This window comes from Meriones unguiculatus, chromosome 1, assembly GCF_030254825.1.
Source record: "Meriones unguiculatus strain TT.TT164.6M chromosome 1, Bangor_MerUng_6.1, whole genome shotgun sequence".
NCBI lineage: Eukaryota > Metazoa > Chordata > Mammalia > Rodentia > Muridae > Meriones > Meriones unguiculatus.
This window is the reverse complement of record NC_083349.1, coordinates 165,579,145-165,604,895: the sequence shown is the minus strand read 5'-3', so window position 1 is coordinate 165,604,895 and position 25,751 is coordinate 165,579,145. Positions and strand designations below refer to the sequence as shown.

Below are 25,751 nucleotides of genomic sequence, written 5' to 3'. Positions count from 1 at the left end.
AGGGCTTAGGGACTTGGGACAAGGTGTCTGCATGCTCAGCAGTCCTGACTCCTGCTGACCTGCCTCCATACTGCAAAGATCAGCCTGCAGCAATCAGGGGTGTCTGGGGATGATGTAGGTGATAGTTTCTCTAGCCTAATAAGGAATTGGCCCCAGGCGCCTAATCACTCGGAGGAGTGGGAAGAAGGGAAATAATTGTAAAGAGATCTTTCAAATGTCATCTCTCCCTTGGATTTTCGCCACACATCTCATCTGCCTATGTCAGCAGCCTCATCCGCCCTGCCAGATGCAGCTGGGCATCCTCCCAGCAAGCTGCACAGAGCGGAAGGCTACTCCTGTGAGGAGTGGAGGCTTGCTGTGTCTCCCACCCAACAAGGAGGACAGACAGAAGGAAACAGGGCTGCCCAACACTCCCCTCCTGGCATCCCAAGGCTCCTTTCTGCAGCTTGGCAATGCTATCAAGGCTGTTTAGTATTTACAGTGAGCTTGTCTTGAAAATCCTCTAATGCTCCTATGACTGCTCTCAATTAACCTTTTTCCCATAGGTTGGAAGCTTCAATCTCATTCTGGCCAAACACTAACTCACAAAGTGTCTGGCAAAGCTCCCAACTGATGGTGGTCATCAGCCACTCAGTGGCTTCCTATCTTGCTAACCTGTTTAGTAACATATTGTTATTAGTAAATGACACATTGTATACTCAGGGTTCTCTTAAAGAATAGAACTAGTAGGATGAATATATATATATGTATGTATATATATATATGAATAATATAGTAAATATTTTTAACATATTATTCTGTCATATATTATTATCATACATTATATAACATATTACATATTAATAATTACATATGATACATTTGCATTATTAATATAATATTAAATGTATAAACAATACATTTATTGAAGAATTTATTAAGTCAGCTTATGTTAAAATAGTAATACAGCTAAATTATACCTAAGAGGCTCAAAACCCCATAGTTACTCAGTCTTTGAGTCTGGAGGCCTCATCAGTTGGAGCAGTCACACGGTGGTTGCCTGTCACTAGTGAGGCTGGCAAACCTGTGGTAGATTGCTCCACATGCCTACCTGCCCCAACAGGCCCAAACTGGCACCAAACACCTAGAGAGCTACTACTGGTCCTTTGTCCACTGGAAACCTGGAAACACTGGCTCTTGGATTAAGAAAGAGTCATTGGTAGGAAGAGGGAAGCCAAGTGAGCACAACCTGAGCAAACTTCCTTCTGCCACACAGGTTTTTTGGACACATTCAGTGTGGATCTTGCAGTCAGGACCCTCAAAAACTCAAGTGGTTCTAATTTGCGGCAAGTTAACACTGAAACTAAGAATATTATCCATTAACATATTTATCCAGTGAGCATTTTCTAAGCACACGGAGTCTCTCCGTGCCTCCTCTTGGAAGCTGCTAGGACCACCCTCTCACCCACATTCACTCCTCACGAGCATACCACCCAGCCTTGCTAGCCAACTGGGAAAGAGGAAGATCTTTGAGGCTGTGTAGGCAAGCTCTTAAATTCAGAATTCCAAACAATAAAGGTTTGCTTATGAATTCACACCCGTCAACTGTCAACCACATATCTGTGGTCATTCATCCAGCTCTGACCTGGGCACTGAGCAGGAAGCATGCTTCTGAAATACAAGTTTTCATAGCGCAATAGCCCTACCAACGCTCCCTCCAAGTCACTGAGGAAAGGCTTGGTCTGAGCTTGTGGTCTATGTCATGTCAGACTGAGGGGAAAGGCTGTCAGATTTTCAGAATGTTATTTCTCTATCAAGGTCTTAGCCAGCAAAGCAGTGACCCAAGGAAAGTGGGCTAGCCTGGAAGGATCAAGCCTCCCTTCTGCACGTGGTTCATTTATGAGCTACTGGATAAACCTGATCAAATCAGCCCACGTTAAGCCCTGTATCTCCTCACTTATGAAGGAAGCCCCAGGATTAAAGGCTGAAGCAACTGTCATGAATGGGGCTTAGGCTTTAACATGGTAGTTTCTTTTGTTTATACAACAGTGATGTGGTGACTTGTGGCCATGCACTCATAATCTGAACCCTGCATGCCCCTCACTGGCTGGTTGTTGTTTTGACCCACTGACCAGCTGACCAACATGCTCTCGTAGATCAAATGAACCTGTGCATTCATCTCCCTGGCCTCCAGAAGAATTGCTGTTCCCAGAACTTACCATCTCCATATGTGAATGTCTGGTTCAAATGTCTCTTTACCTCTCTGTGTCTCTGTCTGTGTGTGTGTGTTTCTGTCTCTGTCTCACTCTTATACATACACACACACACACATACACACACACACATACACACACACACACACACACCAATGTCATCACATACCCGAACTGACCACTCAACATATCTAAAAGGCATATCAAGTAAAAGATATCCAAAATAAACTCCCTGGCACCTTCTTACTGGACCCAATGTCCCAAATCTACATCTTTCCCACAGATTCCCATAAGCCATCCTGGTGGCTCAGCCTGCAATATATAACTATGATTTACCACTATTATAATTTCCTTAGCTATTACCTTATATCAAACCACCATTTGTTTGGAGGATGGTGTCCTAGATGTTCTCCTAGATTCTACCTGCCCCATAGCCAGAACAACACCCTTTTGAATAAGTGAGATCACAGTACTTGTTTACTGTCTGTAAGAGCTCCTTGTCTATTCCATAGTAAAAACCAACTACATATAGAAGACGCTCATCAGCCCCCCAATCCTTTATCAGATCCCTGGAATGTAATCAGCTTATGGAGAAGAAGTTTATTGTGACTTGAAGTTTCAGGGGCTTCAGCCCATGGTCAGTTGGTCCTATTGCTTTAAGTCTGTGCTTGCACAATATGTCATGGAAAGAGCATGTGACAAAGGAAGCCTGTTGACTTCATGGCAGGAAAGCCAAAGAAAATGACCAGTATGTCACAATCTCCTTTGAGTATACACCTCCAAGGACCCCAAATTTCTCACTACTACCCACCTTGGGTTTCACCATACCCAAGTAGTGCCGAGCTGTGGACCTAAGCCATGAACCTTTGGGACAACATTGCTCATCTGCTCTCCCCATGTGTTTGAATCACTACCTCTTCTCTGCTCCTTGACTAGGCCATGAAGATTATACTTATGCCTTGGTGTTTCTGTACCAGGAATTACATCTGCCTGGTATGTTCTCTCCAGACTTCTTCCCATCCTTCAAGGCTGCTCAGTGTTGATCTTCAAATTGAGGCCTACCAGACTGTCCTGGCTTCCTTGTCCAGTATTGACAGGTTCTATGTCCTAATGTATTTTTTTTCTTTTATCTATATTATCCTCAGTGTTATAGAATACCACATGTATATCTGTTGTATTCATAATATTTCCCCACTAGTTAATAAGTTTCCTAAGGGCAGGGAACTGTCTTTTCTTCACTGTAGATCTCAAAGTCATACAGTGGTACTTGATCCAAATTGCTTACAGACAATTGAATAAAGTGAAAGACCAATGGTTACTTGTAAAAAGATAGGAGATAAACAAACTGCTAATCTTTCTCTTATACATGCACTCAACACACAGCACTCCTATTGGTTTGCAATGTATTGCTGAGGTTTTCTATGCACACACTAAATAATTTGTCAGTGGATAGCAAACTGGATATCCTATGATTCAACTAGCTTCCAACACTATGTGCCTGGAGATAGTACCAGATCCCACAAGACTTTTAAAAAAAAAAATTCCCAGAGTACTGAGGTTAATTGCAAGCCCTGGGTTATGGCCTATGCTTCTGACTGACCAGCAATGAAACATGATTGTCAGGACTCTTCTTTAGATTTAATTAACTGCTGAGTATAGATCACAGAACTCAGTAGAACATTTTAACCTGGTTAGTTCACCTGTTTTAAGGGATATTGCAAAGGGCAGAGGCACACAACCAATGGAAGATATGCACAAGGCAAGGTATGCTGAAAGGAGTGTGGGACTTCCATGTCTTCTCTGGCCACCCTCCAGGAACCTCCCCTTGCTTAACCATGTTAAAGCTTTCTGACCTTGTCCTTTGGGACTTGTCTTTAGACAAAATTGATGGATTCGCTGGCCATCAGTGATCATGATGTTCAACGTTCAAGGGAACTCCCTTCCCCCCAGAGGTCAGGGTGTTGGCGATAAAAGTTCCATTCATCTAATCACATAGTTGGTTCCCCTGGCAACCAGCCCTTATCTTGAGTCCAACCAGGATCCCACCACAAATCACCTCATTAGAACAAAAGATGCTGCTATAACCCAGGAAATGCTATAACCCAGGAAGATTTAGGAGCTCAATGCCCTGCACGCCTATAACTCGGGAAACCACAGAGGTCTCAAGTGTTCCATGCCAGAAACAAGGGCTAGGACCAAATGTTTGAACAGGAGATTCTTTTAGCACCCCTATCTACAAAGGTATCAGGAGTTCTGGCTAAGAAACGCAGAGCAGAGACCAATATATGTATCTTGTAAGTTCACCAGATAAGACTGTTTTCAAGAACTCGATAAGCAATTAAATATAGATTTATCCTGAAATTTGAGCATGCTGTCCAATTAAAATAAATCCTTGAAGGCGTAATGAAGAACTTAATTTGATTGGTTCTGCTGTTTGGAATTCATAAACATACAATTGTATAAAAGCAAGGTCATCTTTGGAAGCACTGAACAGGAGTGTACCATGTCTCCGATCAAGTGTAAAGCCCAATATTTTATTTTTTAATTTAGAAAAGCAGCATTTCTCCCCCTTTCCCCCCCACCTTTGCCTCCATTCGGAACATGGACATTTAGCAACTTGCAAGGCTATTGAAAGTTCAGGTTTCCCTTGCACCATCCATCACTTTTCTGACGTTTAAATTATACAAACCAAATCCCCAATGGATGAGAATACTGCCACATGGACTGTGGAGTCCTGCCTTTCCCTCAACAATGCAGCCTGAGTCCTCCATCCTCTCACACACAGTTTCACTCTCACCTCTTTTCTCCCAGCCTTACCCCAGAAAGATAAGCATGAAGTCAATGAGTTCTCAGTGGGCTCCCTCACAAGGTAATGTGCTATCATGCCCTTAAAAACAAACTACTAAGCATTTAAAATAAGGAAATCATGAAATTTGCAGGCAAATGGTGGGAACTAGAAAAGATCATCCTGAATGAGGTATCCCAGAAGCAGAAAGACACACATGGTATATACTTATAAGGGTATATTAGACAAATACTACAGGATAAACATACTAAAATCTATACACTTAAAGAAGCTAATCCAGAAGAAGGACCCTGGGTAAGATGATCATATCCTCATTCAGAAAGGGAAATGGGATAGACATTGGAAGAACGAGAAAACAGGGAATAGGACAGAATCCTACCTCAGAGGGTCTCTGAAAGACTCTACCCAGCAGGGTATCTAGGCAGATGCTGAGACTCATAGCCAAACTTTGGGCAGAGTGCAGGAAATCTTATGAAAAAAAAAGGGGGAGATATAAAGACCTGGAGGAGACAGGAGCTCTACAAGGAGAGCAACAAAACCAAAAAATCTGGACACAGGGGTCTTTTCTGAGAATGATACTCCAACCAAGGACCATGCATAGAGATAACCTAGAACCCTTGCACAGATATAGCCCATGGCAGCTCAGTGTCCAAGTCGGTACCCTCGTAAGGGGAACAGGGGCTGTCTCTGACATGAACTTAGTGGCGGGCTCTTGGATCCCGCTGAGTCAGGGCTGGTGGAGGCTAGCCTCTGTGTGGTAGAAGTAGTTCTGATGAGACCTGATAGGTAAGCTAGGGTCAGATGAAAGGGAAGGAAGACCTCCCCTATCAGTGGACTGGGGAGGGGCAGAGGAGGAGACGAGGGAGGGGGGAGAGGGCTTCAGCTGGGAAACAAAGTGAATAAATCATAATAAATTAAAAAAAATAAAAATAAATAAAAAAATGAAAACAGCTTTAAAGCCCTTGTCTAAAAGCCTCTCTGAGAAAGCCTAGCAGAGCTGTTTCTCCTCTCTTCAGTCATGAGACTGTGGTGCAGGAGTGGGAAGACCACACCCCGGAATATTAACAAGCTGGTAGGACTGGCCTTCCAATGAAGGGCCCACAAAATGGCTTTCCTGGTCATCTCACTGTCCTAAACTTCCTGGGCTTACCAGACAGTAAACGTGTAGCCCATTCATGTCACATTACGACCTTGTGAAATGAGTCGTCTATGTTGTTGCCCAAGGAAGGAGCTTTTACCTAAACCAAATGTGACATTTATAATGGTTCATGAAAATATTCTAATCAGTGAGCCATATCACAAAGATTATCGGTTTAGCCTTTTAAGTTATTGTTGTCAAGAACACAGCAGCAAAGAAATCAGGCTGTGCAGATAGCTGAACATAAGACAAAACATAATTCTGAATTCCAATGGGTCTACCCTCATTCACCAATCCTGAGTTCCTACTGGCTCACTGTGCTGCAGCTCACCTGGGTCTACTGTCTTAGCCTCACCTGGAGAGCCTGGCATCGCCCCTTGCCAAAATTACACAGGTTCTTAGGAGAAAGTCTCACTGTCAGCCAACACCAGCTTCCCATTGAAAACAAGCCAAAGGCATCAGTTGAGAGTTTTCTGCCTTCTGTGATTCCTAGGACCATTCCATTCTCACTTCTTGGTTATAGGAAACTCCTTGAATAGGCTCATTACTTAATTGATCTCAAAATTCTGTCATAAATGAGCATAGATCTATGTAGCTATCTACAACTTTCCAATTTTTAGATACTGCTTTTCAGTTTGAGTTTAGATATCTGTCAATAGGAACCTTGTCAGAACTGTCAGTTTTACTCCTGAGTACCCTCAAGCTATTAGAACAGATTCTGAGTCTGCCTGAAGGACAGTTGCTGAACAGGTTGACTCATGATGACCCCACGCTCAATGGGAAAGCCAGTCTAGTGAAATTCTCATGTCATCATAGGGTAAGATGTTCTGTCTGTTTTATTCCAGATACACTAACAGAGAGAAAAAGCCCTACCATTCTGCCAACTAGCATTATGAAGTATGTTCCCATTTCTATACAGTATTCAACAGAGAACATCTGGAAAGGTGAAAAATTTAATGACCAGCTTCCAGGTTCTGGATAAAAATAATTTTCCTGTAAAAAACAAATGAGAGAACCAGAAGCTTCTTGGAACCTACACATGTCATAAGTTCAAGTTAGATGATACCCTAAGAGAAGTCCACCTTTGACTGCCTGGGAGAAGAGAACTCATACCAGTTAAAGGGTTGCTAAGATACCATGCTGTCTGTTTAAAATCAGAGCAGCAGCTCTCAGCAGACTGATTTTGTCCCTCAGGGGACATTTGGCTATCTATGTCTAGGAACATTTTTGGCTGTCACAATTCAAGAGGTGCTACTGGCATCTGGTGGGTAGCAGCCAAGATTGCTGCTAAGCACCCTATAACCCACCGAACAATCGTGACAACAAACGAATCCTGGGGAAAGAGGCCAGTGTGCAAGATAAAAGAACTATAGCACAGGGTTGTAGGGAGAATAAATTGCAAGATGCAAAATCCTAACAATTAGAAAAGAATGTTCCTAAAGGACAGAGCTGCTTTGCAAACCACGTAGCGAACAGGCTCCAGAAAAGGAGAAACAGCTGGGAGGTGTGGGTTGCATTCCCACATGAACAGTGCATTCAGGAGGACAGGAACACCTTTAGGATCAATTCAGAGCAAGGAGTCTACTTGAGAAACCTTAAGAGACATATTAAGACCATGCTTCATTTAATCAATGTGAGTGCAGGACAAGGTTTCCATGTACCTAGATTATGCCTGGAAGGGTAAAATGAAAATGGCTTCTCTTGGACTTAAAATGTTTAGCCCCTGCAGGACTTGCGTGGCCCAACTTTGAAGAGTGGGTGGAAGAGAAGGTCGACATATGGAGTACAGCATTGGCTCCCACGCCTACTTATATCTTGGTCAGCCCAGAAACACTGTCAGTCTGGGCCCTCTGAGAACCAGACATCAAGACAGGTTTGGATGTGCAAGACATTTGTTAGGGGAAGAAACTGTGAAAGGAAAGAGTAGGAGCCAGGAGGTCCAGCAGACGGCTTTGCCAGCTCAGTCTCTGGTGAAGGTGAGGGGAAGGCTGGCGGAAGGTGAGTGGGAGGAAGTAGACAAAACAGTAGTGTTCTGAGGAAAGCTTAAAGGGCTGTCTCAGGTGCCTTCAAATGAAAGCCACCCTTAAAGAAGACCGTATCCCTGTGAGGACCTACCATGGACTCAACCATGGCTGGGAGAAGTCCAAAGTCAAAGCAATGCACTCTGGAGAGCTGCATGTGGCTCTCCCACACCTCAAGAGCCAGGGAACTGAGAGGCATTTTCCTGACTGACCCAGTTCTGCATCCGGACTTGAGGTACCTCAGGATCAGAACTGTGCTTAGGAAAGACAATCTTCTCCACCTCTTCCTGTCCCCACTCTTTTCCATGTGCTTCCATTGGTATTCTATAGTAATATCTCGTACTCTGAGGCAGGGGAAGTGGCTCCACGGAAAACACTATGTACAAGCAGAATATGAGCTTGAGTGCTTAGAACCCATGTAAACAGTCAGGCTGGGCAGTGCCTCACTGTAATCCTAGGGCTAGGAGATGGAGAGGGGAGAATCACAGGCACTTCCTGGACAACAAGTCTAGCCAGATTTGTGGGCTTCAGGGTCGGTAAGAGACTCTGATCAAAAAAATAAAATAAAAATAAAGAAATGAGATAAAGAAAGTTGCCTAACATGGACTTCTGACCACCTCCCGTGTACTTACAGGCACACTTACCTGCACTCACATGCACCGGCATGTGCGCACATGCGTGCCACCACACACCCCTAAGGTTTCAAAAGAAAGCAATTCTACTTCTCCTTAGTATGATTTGTTGACAGGACTAAAGAGTATTTCCAGCCCATAGCAGGAAGGCAAGGCCCTGGGTGTCCAGGCTATCTGGTACTGAGACCCAGCCAGGACAGAGGGAAAGAGAGTAGAGACTCGGGAGATGCAGAAGCATGAGCGGTTGGAATAAATGGTCCTTGTCCTTAGCTTTTAACTCTTACAAAGACTGTTTGACATTTGTTTCCCTCCAGTGGTTATTTTGATGACTGGGATATTATTCTGGATGTTGGTCTGTATCCATTGATGGGTTACCCATTCTTACCACAAAGATAGTATTGTTGAAAAACAGTACAGCTGCTACAAAATGGGGTCTGCCACAGCAACCATAGTGTCCCAATACACATAGTGATTTGTGGCCAGAGAATTATTCTCTACAGTCAGCCCCAGCGGGGCACAGTCGGGGTTGAGCCACTGTTAACCCTTTGGCATGCAACAACCCTTTTAGAACAAGAGAAAGAGGTTGGGGATGATATGTGTGTTTACTGTGGGTGTGGCATACGTGGCATTTGAATATACACGAGTGTGTGGGAGAATGGAGTCTGTACCTATTTATGGGTAGGTGATATGTATATGTAGCTGGGAGGGGACTTGATTGTGTGTGAGTCATACATGTAGGTTATATTTACATGTGGGTAGCATAATATGTCTATGCATATGGAAGGTGTGTGTGATTAAAATGTAAAAATGTATGCATGTACATGTGTATGTGGGTACCTATGTATGAATAGGAGGGCACTATGTATGTCTACATATGCGGATATTGTGTGAAGGGTTGGCAGGCAGAGTAGATAGTAAAAATACATGTAGACAATACTTGTATGGCTGCATAAGTATATATGAACAGATGGGTGATATGTGAGTGTGTATGTATACATATAAGTGAGTGGTATGTATGTGGTAAGGTAGGTTGGTAGTATGTGTGTCTATGTATGTAGTTGGTATACAGGTATGGATGTGTGTGTGTGTGTGTGTGTGTGCGCGCGCTTGTACATGTGAAGAGTTGCTTTGTGGTACATGCATGTATATAAAGGCACAGGAGGAGCTAATGTGTGTGGATAGGTATGTGGATGGTTGGTGTGTGCATAAGTTGTAGGGGGAGTGTGGCCAAGTAGTGAGAGCATGGGTTAGAGGCAGTGGTATATCTCTAAATGGTTGATGGTTGTGGATAGGTGTAGCTTTCTGAGTGGTGTTGGTTATATATGAGTGTGTGTATGTATTGACTAAGTGAGCTGTGTTTAAACAGATGTCTGGGAAAGCTGGGTAGATAATGTATCCAGGAGTGTGAAAAATTGTGTGGTTGGGTGAGTGGTGCATGGCTGTAAAAGGAGAATTGGTGGGTGGAGTCTGAAAAGGCGTATCAGATGTGCGAATTGGTGGGTGATAGGTGTAAAGGTGACAGGAAGGTAGGAGGGTGAAATGCAAATAGGGAGGCAGGTAGTCCTCAAGCAAAGGCTTGCACAGGCATATGGTCCTAAAATGGATGTCAATAGGACTACACCTCGTGACACGTGAGCTCTGGTTTCTGGCACTGTTAGGGCACTATGCTGGGTGGCTGATCCTTCAGTCCTATCTTGGTCACGGCAGCCCTCCTGCTCGGTGGCCTTGATCCTTGCTAGTACAGGTTAAGCAAACTTAATCTCAAAACCCCAAATCTAAAATGGCCCCAATTCCAAAACTTCTCAAGTGCCAACACGGCACTTCAAGTGGTACCCACAGCTGACCTCATCTGACAGGCCCCAGTCAAAATTCATGCGCACTCAACATATTACATAAAATTACCTGTAAAATATATGTATAACATAAACCATTCGTATTTAGTTTTTTTTCTACCCTCATAATCTCATAACATCTATGAAAACATTCCAAAATAAAAAATAAAATCAAATACAAAAACTTTCTGGCCTCAAGCAAGCATTTCAGATAGGAAATCCTGAACCAGTCCTTGGCTTTGAAACATTCGTCATTCCTGCCATCTTCATGCTCTGGCTAGCCTTCTGCCTTCACACGGACTATTCAGACCTCCACTAAATGTTCACTGCAGTACAAAAGAGTCTGTGGAGAATCTTAAGAAAGTAATTAAGATATTTCTTATGTATTAATTTATTTGAACAAAATAAGGTCTAATCACAGGCCTAAATGAGAGGGCTGCCGCTGGTGAAGTGTGCCCTGAACTGGCCCTAGGAATAACAGCAGAACAGGATAATAGGAAGTGCTTTCTCCTCACTGAAAAACTCAGTCATGGTCCTTCTCTTCCTACATCTCACCAACCCCACAACCCTTAAAGTAGCCACAAGAATTGAAAATAAAGAGGAATAGAACATATAAGATGTTATTGTGGGGGACAGAGGAGGTTGAAATATGCTGCCTTTTATTTTTTTCCAGCCTTCCCTGTTCTGAACTCTCCTCCATTACTTCTGTGCTGGAACCAAAACATAAAACAGGGCTATGTTACTGAAATTCTCTTGCCCTCTCAGGCACATAGGCTTCAGTGGTGCTTCTAGAAGACGAATGGGATAGAAATGTCAGCTGTTTTTCTAATCCTAAACTGCAAGCAGATTTATCTTCTAGAAAACCCGACTTCAACCAAGCATGTTCAATAACATCTGCTGGGCTTCTAAAAGCACCCACCGTTTTGATAAGGCTTGACCACATCCACAGTCTGTGATGCATGGAGATGCCAGAGATCGAGAAGTTCAAAAGCCAGCGCCAAAGTATAGCTCATAGTTGATGCTCTCCCAGAAAAACTTGGCCAAGAGACACTTCCATGCCAAAGAGAAGCTATGGCCGGTACACATCTGATCCTAGACAAGACTAGGTTAAGTGTGTGGGTAAGGTCCGTGAGCTCTACTCTTCTCCAGCTCCCCAGACTACAGCCAAGGCCTGCAGAAAACTGCTGCCCACCAGAGTGCTGAGACATAGAGACTCACCTAATGTAGCATGCCAGGGTCCTTTTTGGAATGGTAGGCCAGCCAAGATTACCAAACAACATGTTGGATTTAGGGCAGGGTGCAAGGCAGATGCTCCATAAATGACCCCATTTCTGTTCTTACATGAATCATTCTTATTATGGAACCAAGCCAAAATAAAAGAAGTCATGAAGACCAGAGATGATATATGGCTTTCTGTGGGCTTGAACAATGAAGAATCAGTCTTTGGGATTAACTAATCAGCCTGTATGGGCTGGAATGGATCAGAATCCACTGTAGCCTATGTCCAGAACAGCCAATATGTTTCAGACTTTCCAAAAGACTCCTTTACCTCCATGGACTCCTCCTTAGACTTCTGCTTTCAGTGAAGATAGTGGGTAGGGCCTGGAACTTGGACAGCCATAGGGAATGTCTAACTTGACATTAGCCTGTAAGTCAGAGCCCTGTTATACCCATGGCATGCCTCTCTCATTACAACACAAATAGCAACATCCCCATTCTCTGGTAAGCTCTAAGTACTTCACCTGAGAAAACAGAAAATACTTTACAGTGGTCTCCATGGGAACAGAAGAAAACCAAACCCGTTTCAGGCCTGCAGAAGAGACACCAGAAGCTCCTTAACAGGACTGCCTGCTCCAGAACCAGAGTGTGTACCACACCATCAGTTCCAACCACAGCCAAAGAAAATCATGGAAAGAGAGAAGGATTCCAAGATAACATTGACCTGTCCAAGATACATAAGATCTGGTTACCAGTAACTTCAGAGGGACGAGGCTTTTCTATGTATGGTTGAGATTATCCCATTATTTCATGCAGAGGAGTAAGCATCTTGGAGAAGTTAAAGCACTTACCTAAGACTACTGGCTTTGTACAAAAAGGAGTAATAAAGACAAAGGCCATGGCAGGACTCACTACATCAGTGCTGCATTGAGATGGCCAGAGGATGACTAATCATCTGCTTTAAATACACATTATTTAAATAAAAAGGAAGAAACAAACCATTTTCTAGGTCACCACAAGCAGTGGCCACATCCTTTAGATATTATGAGTTTAAGCTGGTATCAGTTGTTAGTGCCCATGTTCGTCCAGAACTCCATGGGGCCATCAGGAAAATATGGATGCCGAATATCACTAGCTCAATAGGAGTTTTCATCATCCCTTCCCATCTGGAATTCACCCAAAGAGTCATCCATCCCAGTGCCAAGTAAGACTGGGAACCATCCTCTCCATGGGAGAAAGCCAGGAGACTCCTAAGGAAACCCCAGTTTCTCTTGGAGCCTGAAAGCTAATGGGCTATTTCCATCTGCCATGTTTTGTCTTCCAGCATTCCTCTCCTCTCATTGAAGAATACAGGAAATCCCTTGGCGCTGGTCTACTTAGAAGAACCAAGTTTGCTTGTTCAGAGTAGCCTCAGGCTTCCTTAAGCCTGTCATTGTAGAAATGGGAATGCCCACAGGGGTTTTGCCTCACCACTGCCAAGTCTCGTCGTACTGTCTGATCCTTCCTGGCATGTTTCTGAATTCGAACTCTTGCTTCTCATTCTGCATTTATCTACATCTCCTTGCAGCTATCATCTCCACGTTCCTGTTTCCACTTGACTGATCATGAAGCAGAGACAGTGAAAGCAGAAAAGGAAGAAGACTGGTTCTTTTGCCTGTTCAGTTAAAGAACAGGTATGAAACGTGTGATGTGTACATGTAAGTCTACCATGAATCATTAGTATAGAGGCCAAAAGATTCTCTCTATGGATTTTTTCTTGGTTTAGTACAGTTCCAATGGCAAACAGATATTTTAAAAAGAGATGTTTTGATGGCAAAGTGATGATAAAAGCCAGCACCTGTGATAGTGTGTAGACCAAGCAGGTTGATGTGATTCATGTCAGCTTGACACAAATCTGACATTTTTTCATTATACTATTCTGAATCATATCCTTCCTTTTACCAAGGAACTATGTATTTCTAGAAGTTTCCCAGTTCACTTGCAAGGGTCATTAATCTACAAGGGGGCAAGCTTCCATTTGCATTCTTGCCCCAAGACTCATAATCCTTGGGTTTTTCCCATTGAGTTAATTTGTTTCTTCTGTGTACTAATGTGCGTAAGAGAAAAAAAAAATGTCGCCAATATTACAGAATTATCTTTCTACAGAGTATCAATTTAAGTGGTAAATTTTAGCTTCCATTTTCACTATCAGACTCCATATGGGGTATAAGACCTGTCTTCCAGAGAGCCTTTGGAATATTCTCAGACCCCCTTTTGCCTCAATGAAGGGACAGACTACGCAGTCTTCAAGTTCCCTTTCCAAGGATCTAAGCATGTTTTCAGGAAGCCATGGATACCAAGTTCTGCCCATCAGGTCCCTGGCATGGGTGGCCTAGCAGGAGGTTACACATACTCTGGTATTATAATGTCATACAGTTTAATTAGAGTGTCCATAGTCAGTCAGGAATCCAATCAAAGCACCTCTAACCACAACCTGGATTCTTCCAGAGGAAATGCTAAGGTGGAATACAGCAGATAAGACAACTAAAACTCAGTCATCTCTTCAATATATTCAGAAGTTCACTGGCCTTGGTAGACATGAGTTAAGAGCTAAAATTGTTATATTTCCAGGAAGGACGAAATTTCAAAAGCCACTATTCCTATTCTATGGCAAGAACATACATCAGATGAGAGAGAGCTCATACAGGGCACTGACAATACACCTTATGGGTACCAAGAACTGTGGTGCTGACTATGGGTTTACTATTAGAATCAGACTCCACAGCCTCTGTAAGTCACCCAAAATACTTCTTTAAAGACTGGCAGGTTCATTTTCCCTTCTAATCACCTCTTCCAGGGGTCAAAGACATGGCCACTTCCATCTGAGATGTGTCAGTGGCCTCCCAACTGCAATATTCATCCTCAATCAATTCTTCAAGCTGCAACAAGAATGAGACTCAAGGATCTAAACCAAGACCTGTACCCCATCATGGGAGCCAAATCACTTCTAGAATTATAACCAAAATGACCTTCAGAAACTATTTTCATTTTCTGACTCTTGCAGAGCAGACTGGTATCTTCATCTTGGGCTATATTTTCTTCTTCTCTGCTCTACTTAGGTAGCAGACACCCTTAGGTGTCTTTCTGAGCTCCTGCAAGGAACAGAGGACCAAACAAGCCAGTTTAAGTTTAGAAGAAAAAAAAATGATTCAGGTACAGATATCCAGCATCAGCCAAGATGGCTGAGGTCAGACATTTTGCAGGGGCTATGTGTCAGTAACAAAATGGCTGACATTGGTTGTCTGGGGAATCCAAATTAAATGGTGATGTAATCTGTTATATAACTATTACTGGCAGGATGCCACCTTTATGTAGGTTTTATATAAATATGGCTCTCAGGGCAGAAGTTAGAGCCTTGGTCTTTGCCTCTGTCTTCACCAGTCTTTCTGTGTGTACCTGCCTGTAGATCTGAGTGTCTATTTCCTTGCACCCTGTGTGCCAGTCTGCCTAGCATGCGAGACTATGTGCCAGTGCATGCCTGCCTCACAGCTTGTGATCTGATGAATAACGTATGTCTTTTCTTGCCACAAATCCTCAAAATCTCAACTTCTTGGCCTCCCTTTGCCTTTCTCCCCTTTTGGCCTCAGAGCTTGGATATCACAGGCACCCTGTGTGTTCTGTCTATGCTGCCTGTCTTTGTTACCATTATATTACTATGAAGAGACATCATGAGCAAGGTAACACTTAAGACGAAGTATTTAATTGGTGTTTGCTTAAAGCTTCATGTGGTTAGTACATGATCACCATGGCAGGAACCGTAGCAGGCAGGCAGGTACTGGAGCAGTAGCTGAAAGCTCACATCTGATCCACAAGGCACATCAGAAAGACAGCAGGATTGGACCTGGCCTGGGCTTTTGAAATCTCAGAGCACTCCCTCCCAGTGGCACACCTCCTCCAACAAGGCCACAACTCCTAATCCTTCTTGAACAGTCTGCTAAGATCCAACATTCAAATGAGCCTAGGGGGGCCATTCATATTCAAACCAAGACAGGGCCCCTCCTTTTTCCTGTGCCTTAGAACAGCTCTTCTCCTCATCTTTTCAGGTCTTAACTCAGTTGTCACTGTCACAGACCTCGCTGGCAAGATCAGCCCTCCTTATAGGCAATCTTGGAAGTGCATCTCCCACTGTTATCCTTGTCTTAGTTCCAATTTCACAGTTCTATAGGCGTTGGTTTGATATGTGTGTTTCTCTTGACCCATGCATGCTAGCCAAGCACTCTAACCACTTAGCTGCAAACCCAGACCAACCATAACTAGTTTAGTTTAAACGTTTGTCCCATAGTAATCACTGAGTGAATAACATAGCTGAGAAATGAATGTGCTGAGCCCTGTGAAGCAGCCACAGACTAACAGAGCAAGACCTCTGTCACCCAGAGTCCGGCAAGCAGGATGTAACAGCACTAGTGAACAGACTACAAATGAAAATGACTAGGTATAAAAACAATATAACCTTATAACTCTTCTGTCTTGCTGAGCCCAGTTTTACCTTTCCCACAGGAATGACAACCTGTTTGAGTGTCAGTCGGTCATGTTTAACTCTCCCCATCCCAGTACCACCTGCATTTTTCTATCCACACTGCAACATTTTACTTTTTGTGAATGGCAGGATTCCTTCTTGTACTACTATAGTTCTCAGGCACAGGGGCATGACTCTAAATTCCAAGTAAGTGAAGTCCCTCTAGCAGACTCCCTGATTAAATATGCTGACTCATTTCAGTTTGCATTAGGCCAATAGCCAGTTTTTAGGGCCAGGTCCATGCTTAAAGAATGCCTCATACCCTCAGATTGGGATGTTAGTTTTACAACTTTGCAGTTCAAGCACTGAGCTGTGATCATGTCTAGTTGGTAGATGACAGCTGGTGTTGACTGATGTTCATGAACCATTGAATGAATACTCTTACCAAAGCATCCTCACGATATTGCCATTTCCCACTGTAAAACTGTGCCCAAGCCTTATGCCCACTCTACAAATGAGTGAGCTATTGTCTGGTACAACCTAGGGTCCAGACATTTTTGAGAATTCAAGGGGGATAGATCAAAAGGATATGCTGAGCAAGATGACACCTAATACTGATATGAGTTTGGCTATAGTCTCATTCATAGTCCATTTACTCACCCACTCCTTCACTCACTCAGCACTTTGAACACTTCCTCTCTGCCACTGAGATAGGAACTGAGAGTATGCTGGAGAACAGAATGGCACTGCTTTATGGGCCACAGTATATGGAAGAAAAAGAGGCATAAAGTCAATATATAAACTCATGGTGTTGGAAAGAGAAGCCTGGCACTGAGAACTTGGACTAGTCTACCTTAAAGCATCAAGAAGGTTCTTTTGAGAAAGTAATGCTTTTGCCAAGCTCTTAAACAAGAAAAAGATGTTTCATGGGAAAAAATACATATATAGGAAGATCAGAGTTTTTATACTTGAGTAAAGCCTTCAAGGAAGAGAAAAAGCTTTTTCTGAAGTATTAAGATTGACCAGAATGACCAAAGCCAAGGCCTGGAGAGAAAGAAAGAGGGTGTAAAAGGTAAAATGAATCAGGGAGTAAGGCCAGATTGCCGCCTCATGGGCTTTATCAAATTTGAGAGATTTTTCCCCTAAATGCCACACAGTTCAAAGTCCACAGAAAACAGTGACATCCCACAGCCTTTTCCTAAGCAGCAAATAACTGTAAAGGTAAATTCCCCTGGCAAGTCATAAAGGATATGACAATTGTTCTCTTTACTGAGTTCATTAAAAAACTCCCATGTGCAGTAAAGCCGCATTCTACAATTGCCAAAAAAACAAAAAAACCAACAGTTTAAGAATAGCCACTCAGGCCATGTTAGAGGCTCTGTCCCTTGAAATGACCAATATTCTGGTTTTTCTAGACCTTGGACTTCAGTGCTCAATTCAAGTGTCACTTATCATTTCCCAGGAACATGCAAGCAGCCATTCCAATCAATGGCCTGTGTCCTGATGCATCGATTCATCTTGGCCTTTCCAGGGGTCTCTCAGCACAGTGTCCCTGCTTGTTAAAGGCAATGTGCTGCCTCGTAATGATAATGCTTTGCACTTACCCAGAACATTGCCCAGGGGTGTCTCAAAGCATTTTGCAAACATTTAATTAAGTTAGTTTAGTGGTTGCAAGGGAGTCCCAGCCTCTGGGCACCAAGAATTCTGGGTAGGTGGGGATCTTGAGAGACAAGTGGAAGTTTTGCCTCTGGTGCCCACTAGCTTTGGGGTACAGAAGAGAGTGGGTGGTTGTACATGGAGTTTCTACATTGCCAAGGAAGCATTCACACATGAATGACCATGTATAGCCCAGGCTCCTGCCGTGTGCCAGTAGGGAAAGCACCAAGGCTGAAGGCCCCAGTTGGGGTTCTAGAAGGGCAAAGCCATAAGACAAGATGAAGAAGGGCTCATTTTCTGTGAGGAATTGTGGCTGAGACTTTTAAAGTAGCTAAACTGAGAATGTGTGTTAGTACGTGCATGTGGGTGTGTTTGTGTGCGTGCAAACATTCAGCAGGAGTGACTTTGTGATTGCCAGACAATGATGAAGCCCCAACAGTAGTGTGTGTGCTTGCATGCCTACAGGGAAGTAATCGCAAGTATATTTGTCTTCACGTTCACCTCTGGGTAAGAATTTCTTTCTGTTCCATTCTTAGAGTGACCATTATGTGCTTCTGAATGAATGATCAGAACTCCAGCTTGCTGAAACTGTATCTGTTTCTATCATATCTCCCCATGCGCAGCAAGGCACAGGACACTAAGGCTTTACAAATAGTAGCACATTCTAAGTCTTGGGCTCCTGACTATTGCACAAATGGCAAGAACAGATGTCCTCAAGACCTAGAGCTCACTGAGAGATCACCATCAGGAGTGGGACAGCAGAGCAAAGCCACCCCAAGGTGACACCAGTGTGCTCAGCCCACATGTCTGGAAGGTTCTGTCAACATCCAGAAGTGCTAATGCCCACCATTCCTGACAGCTGGGCTTGTCAGCAGCCACAGGCCATCTGTGGACTGATACTTGAGTTCAGTGACAGGAAGAATGGGTTTGCTTCCATCTGCCCCGTCTCTCCAGCTGCAGGCAGCTGCAGACGGATGGCAACCATTGGCATGCAGACAGGCTAGTAGGTTGATGGGCCCCAAGCCAGGGAGCCAAGGTGAAGAAAGCCTCGTCCACAGGCTGAAAAGAGTCACAAGAACACGGAGCTATGAGGCTGCACTACTGAAATCCCCACCTGTTCAAAGCTGCTGAATAAGTCCTCATACCCTGCATCTCACTGAAAACATTACAAAGCAGCCCTTTTGAAAAGCAAAGACCTGTGTTCACCATTAGCTTTGTACAGCAGAGAAAGCTAGATCCAAGTCAGAATACATATTCAGTGGGGTCGAAAACAAAGAAAAGGGCAAAGAGTTTTTCTAGTTTAGTGTACTTATGGTTTGGAAGCTGGAGGATATCTTAATTCATCAGAACTTATATAAAGTCTTGTTGGATAGAGGAATAGGTGGATTGTATTCTGATAGTTTTAATCACCATGGCAAAGACATATGTGAGTCAGTACATTTCCATCTTGTTTTTCTCCTTCTTCAACAGTGAGGGAGGACCATATTTTCTAGTCACCTACACATGAGCATCCCTTTTCTGTTTGCTGTATTGCTAGACACTGGGATGAGTTCTAGTATTATGACAATTCTTAAGTTTTCCCTTGTTACCATCTAACTGAGGTTTTTGACTGTTCTATCCAATAGACGCAAGAGGCATACATAACTGGAACCCATTCTACAGACTAGCAAATTGAGACCTGGAGAATACCTTGAGCTAACTATGTACTCTAAAAGGCCCTGAAACAAACCTTGTCATTTCCCAGCTTTCGTCACAGAGGCTGGTATGGAGAGCCACTGAGTAGGAAACTGCCCACTGAAGCTTTACCCCATGCAGTGCAGATGCAAGGCTGAAGCTGCAAGCATGGGTGCTGGTCTCAGTGGCTGGCATAGGAGATCCAGACACTAGAACTGCTAGACAACAAACGTAAGCAGGTGTGAGCTGCTCAAAGCATCTCCTAAATGTTCCAGTCTCCGGGGCTGGGACTGAGGGTGTCTGCCACACAAAGAAAGCAGGGAGGCAGACAAGACTGGAGCAGCACACAAGAATCTCCACCCACTTGGGAATCACTGATTGATCTCACAGCTCCAGGCCACTAAAAAGGCAGGTAATACCTGTCTTCTTCTAAGTGCCTGCTATTGTCACTGGCCAGTGCTGAATGACAACAAGATGTGGGCTGACCTTATTAATATGCCAATCATTTAAAGGGATTGAAAACCACATGATAGCTGGGCTGGGAAGGAGATATTGACAAAAGGGTGATGAAGCCTTTCAATAATCTGATGCCTAGACCTTGGTCCTAACTCTTAGTGGATGTAGGGCTTACAGTCTCCTGCTTGATTCCTCTAGCACAGGAATAATCAGATGCCTAGACCTTGGTCCTAACTCTTAGTGGATGTAGGGCTTACAGTCTCCTGCTTGATTCCTCTAGCATAGGAAACCAGCCTTCCAGGTTTCTCAACACTGGGAGGGAGTGGGGACAAAACTCATCAAAATTGGCCAAAAATTCCTCATGCCCTTTGTCAGTCCAGAGACCCAAGATCCTTCCAGAAGTAAAATACACAAAGGAGAAAGGGGCCAGCAGAAGGGAGGACATCTTAAGCCTGTGGGAATTTTCCAGCCAAGTCCAAGGCTTTCTGACAGTCAGTGACTGCAAACCTGTTTAAGATGTGACAGGTCACAAACCCAGGTTCACAGATGTGTGTGTCTCTCACTGTTTACAGCAAGTCCCTGCTCAGTGTGTGGGAGAGAAAACCCCTGAATACCTAACCGTAGAGGGGCACACAGGAGTAAAGGTCTACATAGCAGAAAGCAGGCTTCCAGCTTAGAAAGCCAGGCTTCCCCTCAACTACCTAAGGGGAAGTTCTTCTCAGAGCTAAGACAGGTGGGTGGAAGATGAGTCTTCACCCAAACGTTGTATTCCACGGACAGTGGTTTTGAACTAGGCAAGCCAATCTGGAAGTCATCAGAAGCGCCTGAAGTGCTCAGCATTTATAAACATTCTTGTCTAAGGTGGACTTCACATGTTCGTCTGTGCTCCTCTCCCCAGGTGGTTCTGATGCAAAGATCCAGCAGCTTTAACTTCCTCCTCCTCCATCTAACTTATCTTCCCATCAATCCCCTGATTCAAGGTCATAAAGACTCCTTGGACTGATGATGTGTCTCAGCGGGAAAACAGTTGCCTATCAAGGGCCTAGGTTTCCAGTGTGGATGCACATACCTTGTGTGTGAATACACACACACACACACACAAACCCCAAAATCCTCTTAATGCAGACCCTAACGTTTCCTTCTACCTGGGACAACCAACCCAGGCCTATCATTCCCACCCTGGATGCCCAGGGTCTCAGGACTGTGCTTCTTATCATGACACAATGTCAATCACTTCCCTGTCCTGCCTTGGATGTGTGCTCAATAGTCTTCCCCTTGCAACTGTCTTTCCACCTTAGAGATTCTGCCTAGGAAAACAATTTATGAACATCAGTCTCCTCTGGGAAGTACCAGGCAACAACAACATTAACCTGAAAATGATTCTGAGTTGAAGGGTGTTTTTTTTTTTTTTTTCAAAGAAATGAAAAGCTACAGAATGCAATAGCATGGAGGCCTAACCAGGTCAAGGTTTTGTGATCACATTAGCCTGGTTTTACATGCTGGGCGAGTAAATGGCTAATGAGCTGGTGTTAACTCTTGGGAGGGAAAGCAGGATTTGAAGTGAAGAAAAAAAAGTAAAAAAGAAGCCAGAGGACATTGATGTAACTAAAAGAAGTGTGAACTGAGGAGCCACAGAACTTCTAGGGGCCGCTGGAGTCCGGGTTCAAAGTGTTCTTTTTCTTCATTCCACCTACATCAACTTTTCTTCCTCCCTATTCCAGATCTCTCAAGCCAGAGCCTCCCTCAGAGTAGGTGAGCAGAATGTGCCACTGGTGCAAAGACTCCTTTGGTCTGATGTCTGTCTTGCTCTTTCAAATAACTGCAGCTGGCCTGTCACCCTCACCCTCACCCTCGCAAGGCCCCTCTCACATAGCTGGTCTTGGGTAAGACATTTATGTAAGCTAGGACGGGCTGCTTCCCATAAGTGCAGGTGAGCTGTGCTGTAGGATCTTCCTGAAGAAAAGTTCCACCCCACTTTCCGGCTTCCTTTGGGGTACATCATGTCACAACCTCAGCCAACAGGGTGCACTTACTCTCTGGCCTCTCTGGCCTTAAGACATCCATAAGGGATGCAGACAACCTGGTAAGTGTGTCCTTTTCCCATCCTCCCAACCCCTTCCTCAAGAAGCTGCTAATCCAGACCCCCAGAAGTGCAGTGGGAAGGGTGATAAGTCTATGGTGAGCTTCCTGGACTCTTAGGAAAGTTCATCTTTTTGCAGAGGGCCAGAAGCACCCACCTGGCTCCCTCTATCAGGCTCAAGCAGGTACTGAGCCGAGGGCCTTGCCTGTAGCCTTCCCCACTCCCCCTAGTACAATGGAGTCCCCAGAAGAGGAAAAGGAACACCCTCCCAACTCTGAACTTACCAGCCCCAAAAGACATCTGGGAACTTGGTTTTCAGAACCCATCTCTTCTCAGAAAAGTACAATTCAAAACTTAATGGGGGGAGCATAAAATTTCCAAATTAATTAAAAATGTATTTAAAATGTATTTAATACTTAAAGTGACACAACATTATACATTGAATGTCTTTCTTTTTCTTTCTTTTTTTTTCTTTTTTCTTTTTTTTTTTTTTTTTTTTTTTGAAAATCCAATCCTCTCTTCTCTTTCCTTCCAGTAAAGTTCAATTTTTTTTCTAATTTTCTCTGGTAGCTTAGAAGTACTTTAGAGAATTACGTTTAAAAGAAAAGGGGGGAAACCTGACCAAGGGATTCTGAATATAAAATAAAAATCTATGTGCTTTACCTATGAATGTGGGGGTTAAGAATCTTAGCATTCCTGTCTGTATGGATGTAAGGGAATTTAGGTCTAAACTAATGTTTAACTGAAAACATGTATCTCAATTTGCAACAACAAGAGAAAAAAATAAATAAAAAAGAGAGGAAGAAACGCTCCTACAGTGTGGAAGACCAAGAGACCCTTTGATACTCCCTAAAATGTTGGCGAGCCTTCCCAGCCCCTTCAGCATTGTGTGAAAGACGCCTGCGGGCATGGTCCCTCTGCTTGCAGAGGGCTCCAATGCAATTACCAAGCCTATTAAGACGTGCTGGATTCTGCACGGAGTCTAGTAGGCTGACTGGGGAGGGTTGCGGCACCCTACCTGGGTCACTGCAGATTTGTTTTCCCCAGAACAAGTAAGCGCTGCGAGAAGGCAGGGACTCTCAGAATCCTAGATTCCCCAACCTTCGCCGGGGTTGGACCCATCAAATCTGTTAGCGAAAATTCCTGTCTCTAGTGTCACGTCAAGAGTAGGGAGGAGAAAGTAGATTTGTGGATTTCAAAGGCACAATCTGCCCATTTGGTGGAAGGATAAAGAAAGGACAAGAGGTGGTGGAAGAATTGTGTTAAGACAAAAAAAAATGCAGTAGCGAATTCAGCAAAGGATGAGAAGGCATACAGGGAGGTAGGGACTGGAGTGGGAATAGAAGGGAGGGTTCGGAAGGAAGGAAGGAAAAGAGAGGAGAGGAGAGAGCTTGGGGAGGGAGAAAAGGCAGGAAGGGATAAAGAAAAAAAAAGCACAGGAAACAGAGACGCAGAGGTCTACAGGGATTCGGGGAAACAGACCGGTACTGAACGGGGACAGATGCCAGTCTGTGCCGCAGGTCCCAACAGCAGCGCAAGAAGGCTTTTGCGCCCCGGAGTTTAAGCCCCTCTTCTGTCACCCCTGGGACCACAGCTGGTCAGCGCCAGTTGTTCCTTTCACAGAGACAGCAGCGCCTTGCAGCACCGTGCAGATCTCGAACCCAGCTCCCCGGAAGGGAGCAAATCCCGTACTATGGGTATCAGTCTGCCTCTGAGCCGGCTAGCCAGTGAGTGTGTGTGCTTGTGTGCGTGCACGCGGCAAGCCTACCTCCACTCACACGCCTCTTGCACTCCCTCTTTTCTTCCTCGCCTCTCCCTCTTCCCCGTTCCCCTTCTGCCCTAGCAGCGTGCACCGCACCATCGCCCAGAGAGAGAGAGAGAGAGAGAGAGAGAGAGAGAGAGAGAGAGAGAGAGAGAGAGGAAAAAAAAAAACACCCTTCTTTTCTGGGTACCTGGGATGAAGAGCAGGGCAGTGGTGGCTGAGAAGACGATCCAGTAGGCGGGATGGTACATCTCGAGGCTGTGGCGCAAGGCGGCCCAGCTAGGTTCTGCTGCTGCTGCTGCTGCTGCTGCTGCTGCTACCAAGGCTGCTTCCTCTGTGCTGAATTCTGAGCAGGTTTAAATCCAATGTTTGCAAAGGGAGGGAGAGAGCAGAAGAGAGAGAGAGAGAGAGCGCGAGATGGGAGCAGGCAGACAGCGTCTCTGATTTTTTTTTTCTTGCACATACACACAACTGGTAAGAATCACCAGCACCAATCTTCACTGAGCACACAGTAGACCACCTCCAAGGCACACATTGGCTCCACTCTCCTGAGCGACACCGGGAGACTTTCCTGTTGGGAAGGCTCCACTCCAAGGGGAGTTGAAGCCTGCCCCTTGCGCACCCCCTCACCGCGCAGCAGGATCCATGGGAGTATGCCAGTGCGCTTCACATGGGCACACCCGCTCCTGGGTGGGCAGCGGGAGGGGTGTGATGCCCTTCCCTAGATCTTACCCAGCGGGGCTCAGGACACAAGGTAGAGGAAAAGGCTGCTTCCTGACAGAAATTGACTAATGCCCATGCCAAGGCCTTATCATTCCTCTTTCCTGGTCTCCAGGCCAGAATGCATCCAGAACTGCAAGCCAGGGAGAGCTCAGACTTCGGTCAAATGCACCCTGTCCCCATTCCACCAGCAAGAGCACTTGAAAGCAACCTGGCTCTCCAAATGAAAGCTGGGCATGTTCAGGCTTTTTCTCACCAAAGGTATAGAGACTTGGCCCGCTCCCCACAATTAGAGCATTCAGCATTTCTACCAAGACAAAACCCCAAACAATTGTCATGATCCCAGCACACTTAGTCAGGACATCCAGATTAGGGCTCAAGAAAGAAGAAACTTGCAGTTGTCCTCAGAGAAAGCTCAGGGCATTGCTGTGGCTTTTGCCTTTCTTTCTTCCTTTTCTTTCTTTCTTTCTTTCTTTCTTTCTTTTTTTCTTTCTTTCCTGTTTTTTTTTTCTTTGTCATGGTCTAGTTTGTGTCTTTGCAATAACAGTTTATAAGAACCACAATTCTGCACCTCAGAATGCAGCCAACACATCTACTCTATCCTTTCTCCTTGGAATGTGAGTGGCACTCTGCTGGCATGCTGCCTGCACTTTGAAAACAGACAATGAGAACATCACTGGATATTACAGAGGTTCTGGAGAGAGTGCTTCTGTTACTGGGTGCTCTCCAAAGTCCCCATGTCTGCTGGGATTCCTCCCAGCTCTGTGCATGTGCTCCACTTCTTGTGTGTGAGTGACTTTCCAGTAGACATTCTTCCTTCCTCCACGGTTGCTTTGTGATGTATTCCCAATGCCTCCTATGGAACAGGGATGTACAAGTCTTATTTCAGCTGTCCACTAGGTCCTGCCCCAGGACCTCGTTACCTAGGATCATAGACATCATTACCCTAGGATTTCAGTTCAGCAAGTACCAGTGACTTGAGAAACATTTCCTAGCTAATGAGTCTGTGCTACTGTAAAACCCACTCCAGGGGAGTAGGAGGATGCACACAACTAATTTGCATCTACCA

General features: G+C 44.5%; 1 protein-coding gene across 1 annotated transcript in view; it reads right to left on the bottom strand.

The window, feature by feature from the left end:
* The window catches only part of Opcml (opioid binding protein/cell adhesion molecule like), a 1,127,739-nt gene extending 1,103,135 nt beyond the window's left edge, over positions 1-24,604 (bottom strand). The window contains exon 1 of the mRNA XM_060371165.1: positions 24,153-24,604. Within this exon, the coding sequence (XP_060227148.1) occupies positions 24,153-24,213 (61 nt within the window). The 5' untranslated portion in view covers positions 24,214-24,604. The remainder of the gene's footprint in view (positions 1-24,152) is intronic.
* Between the last annotated feature and the right edge of the window lie 1,147 nt (positions 24,605-25,751).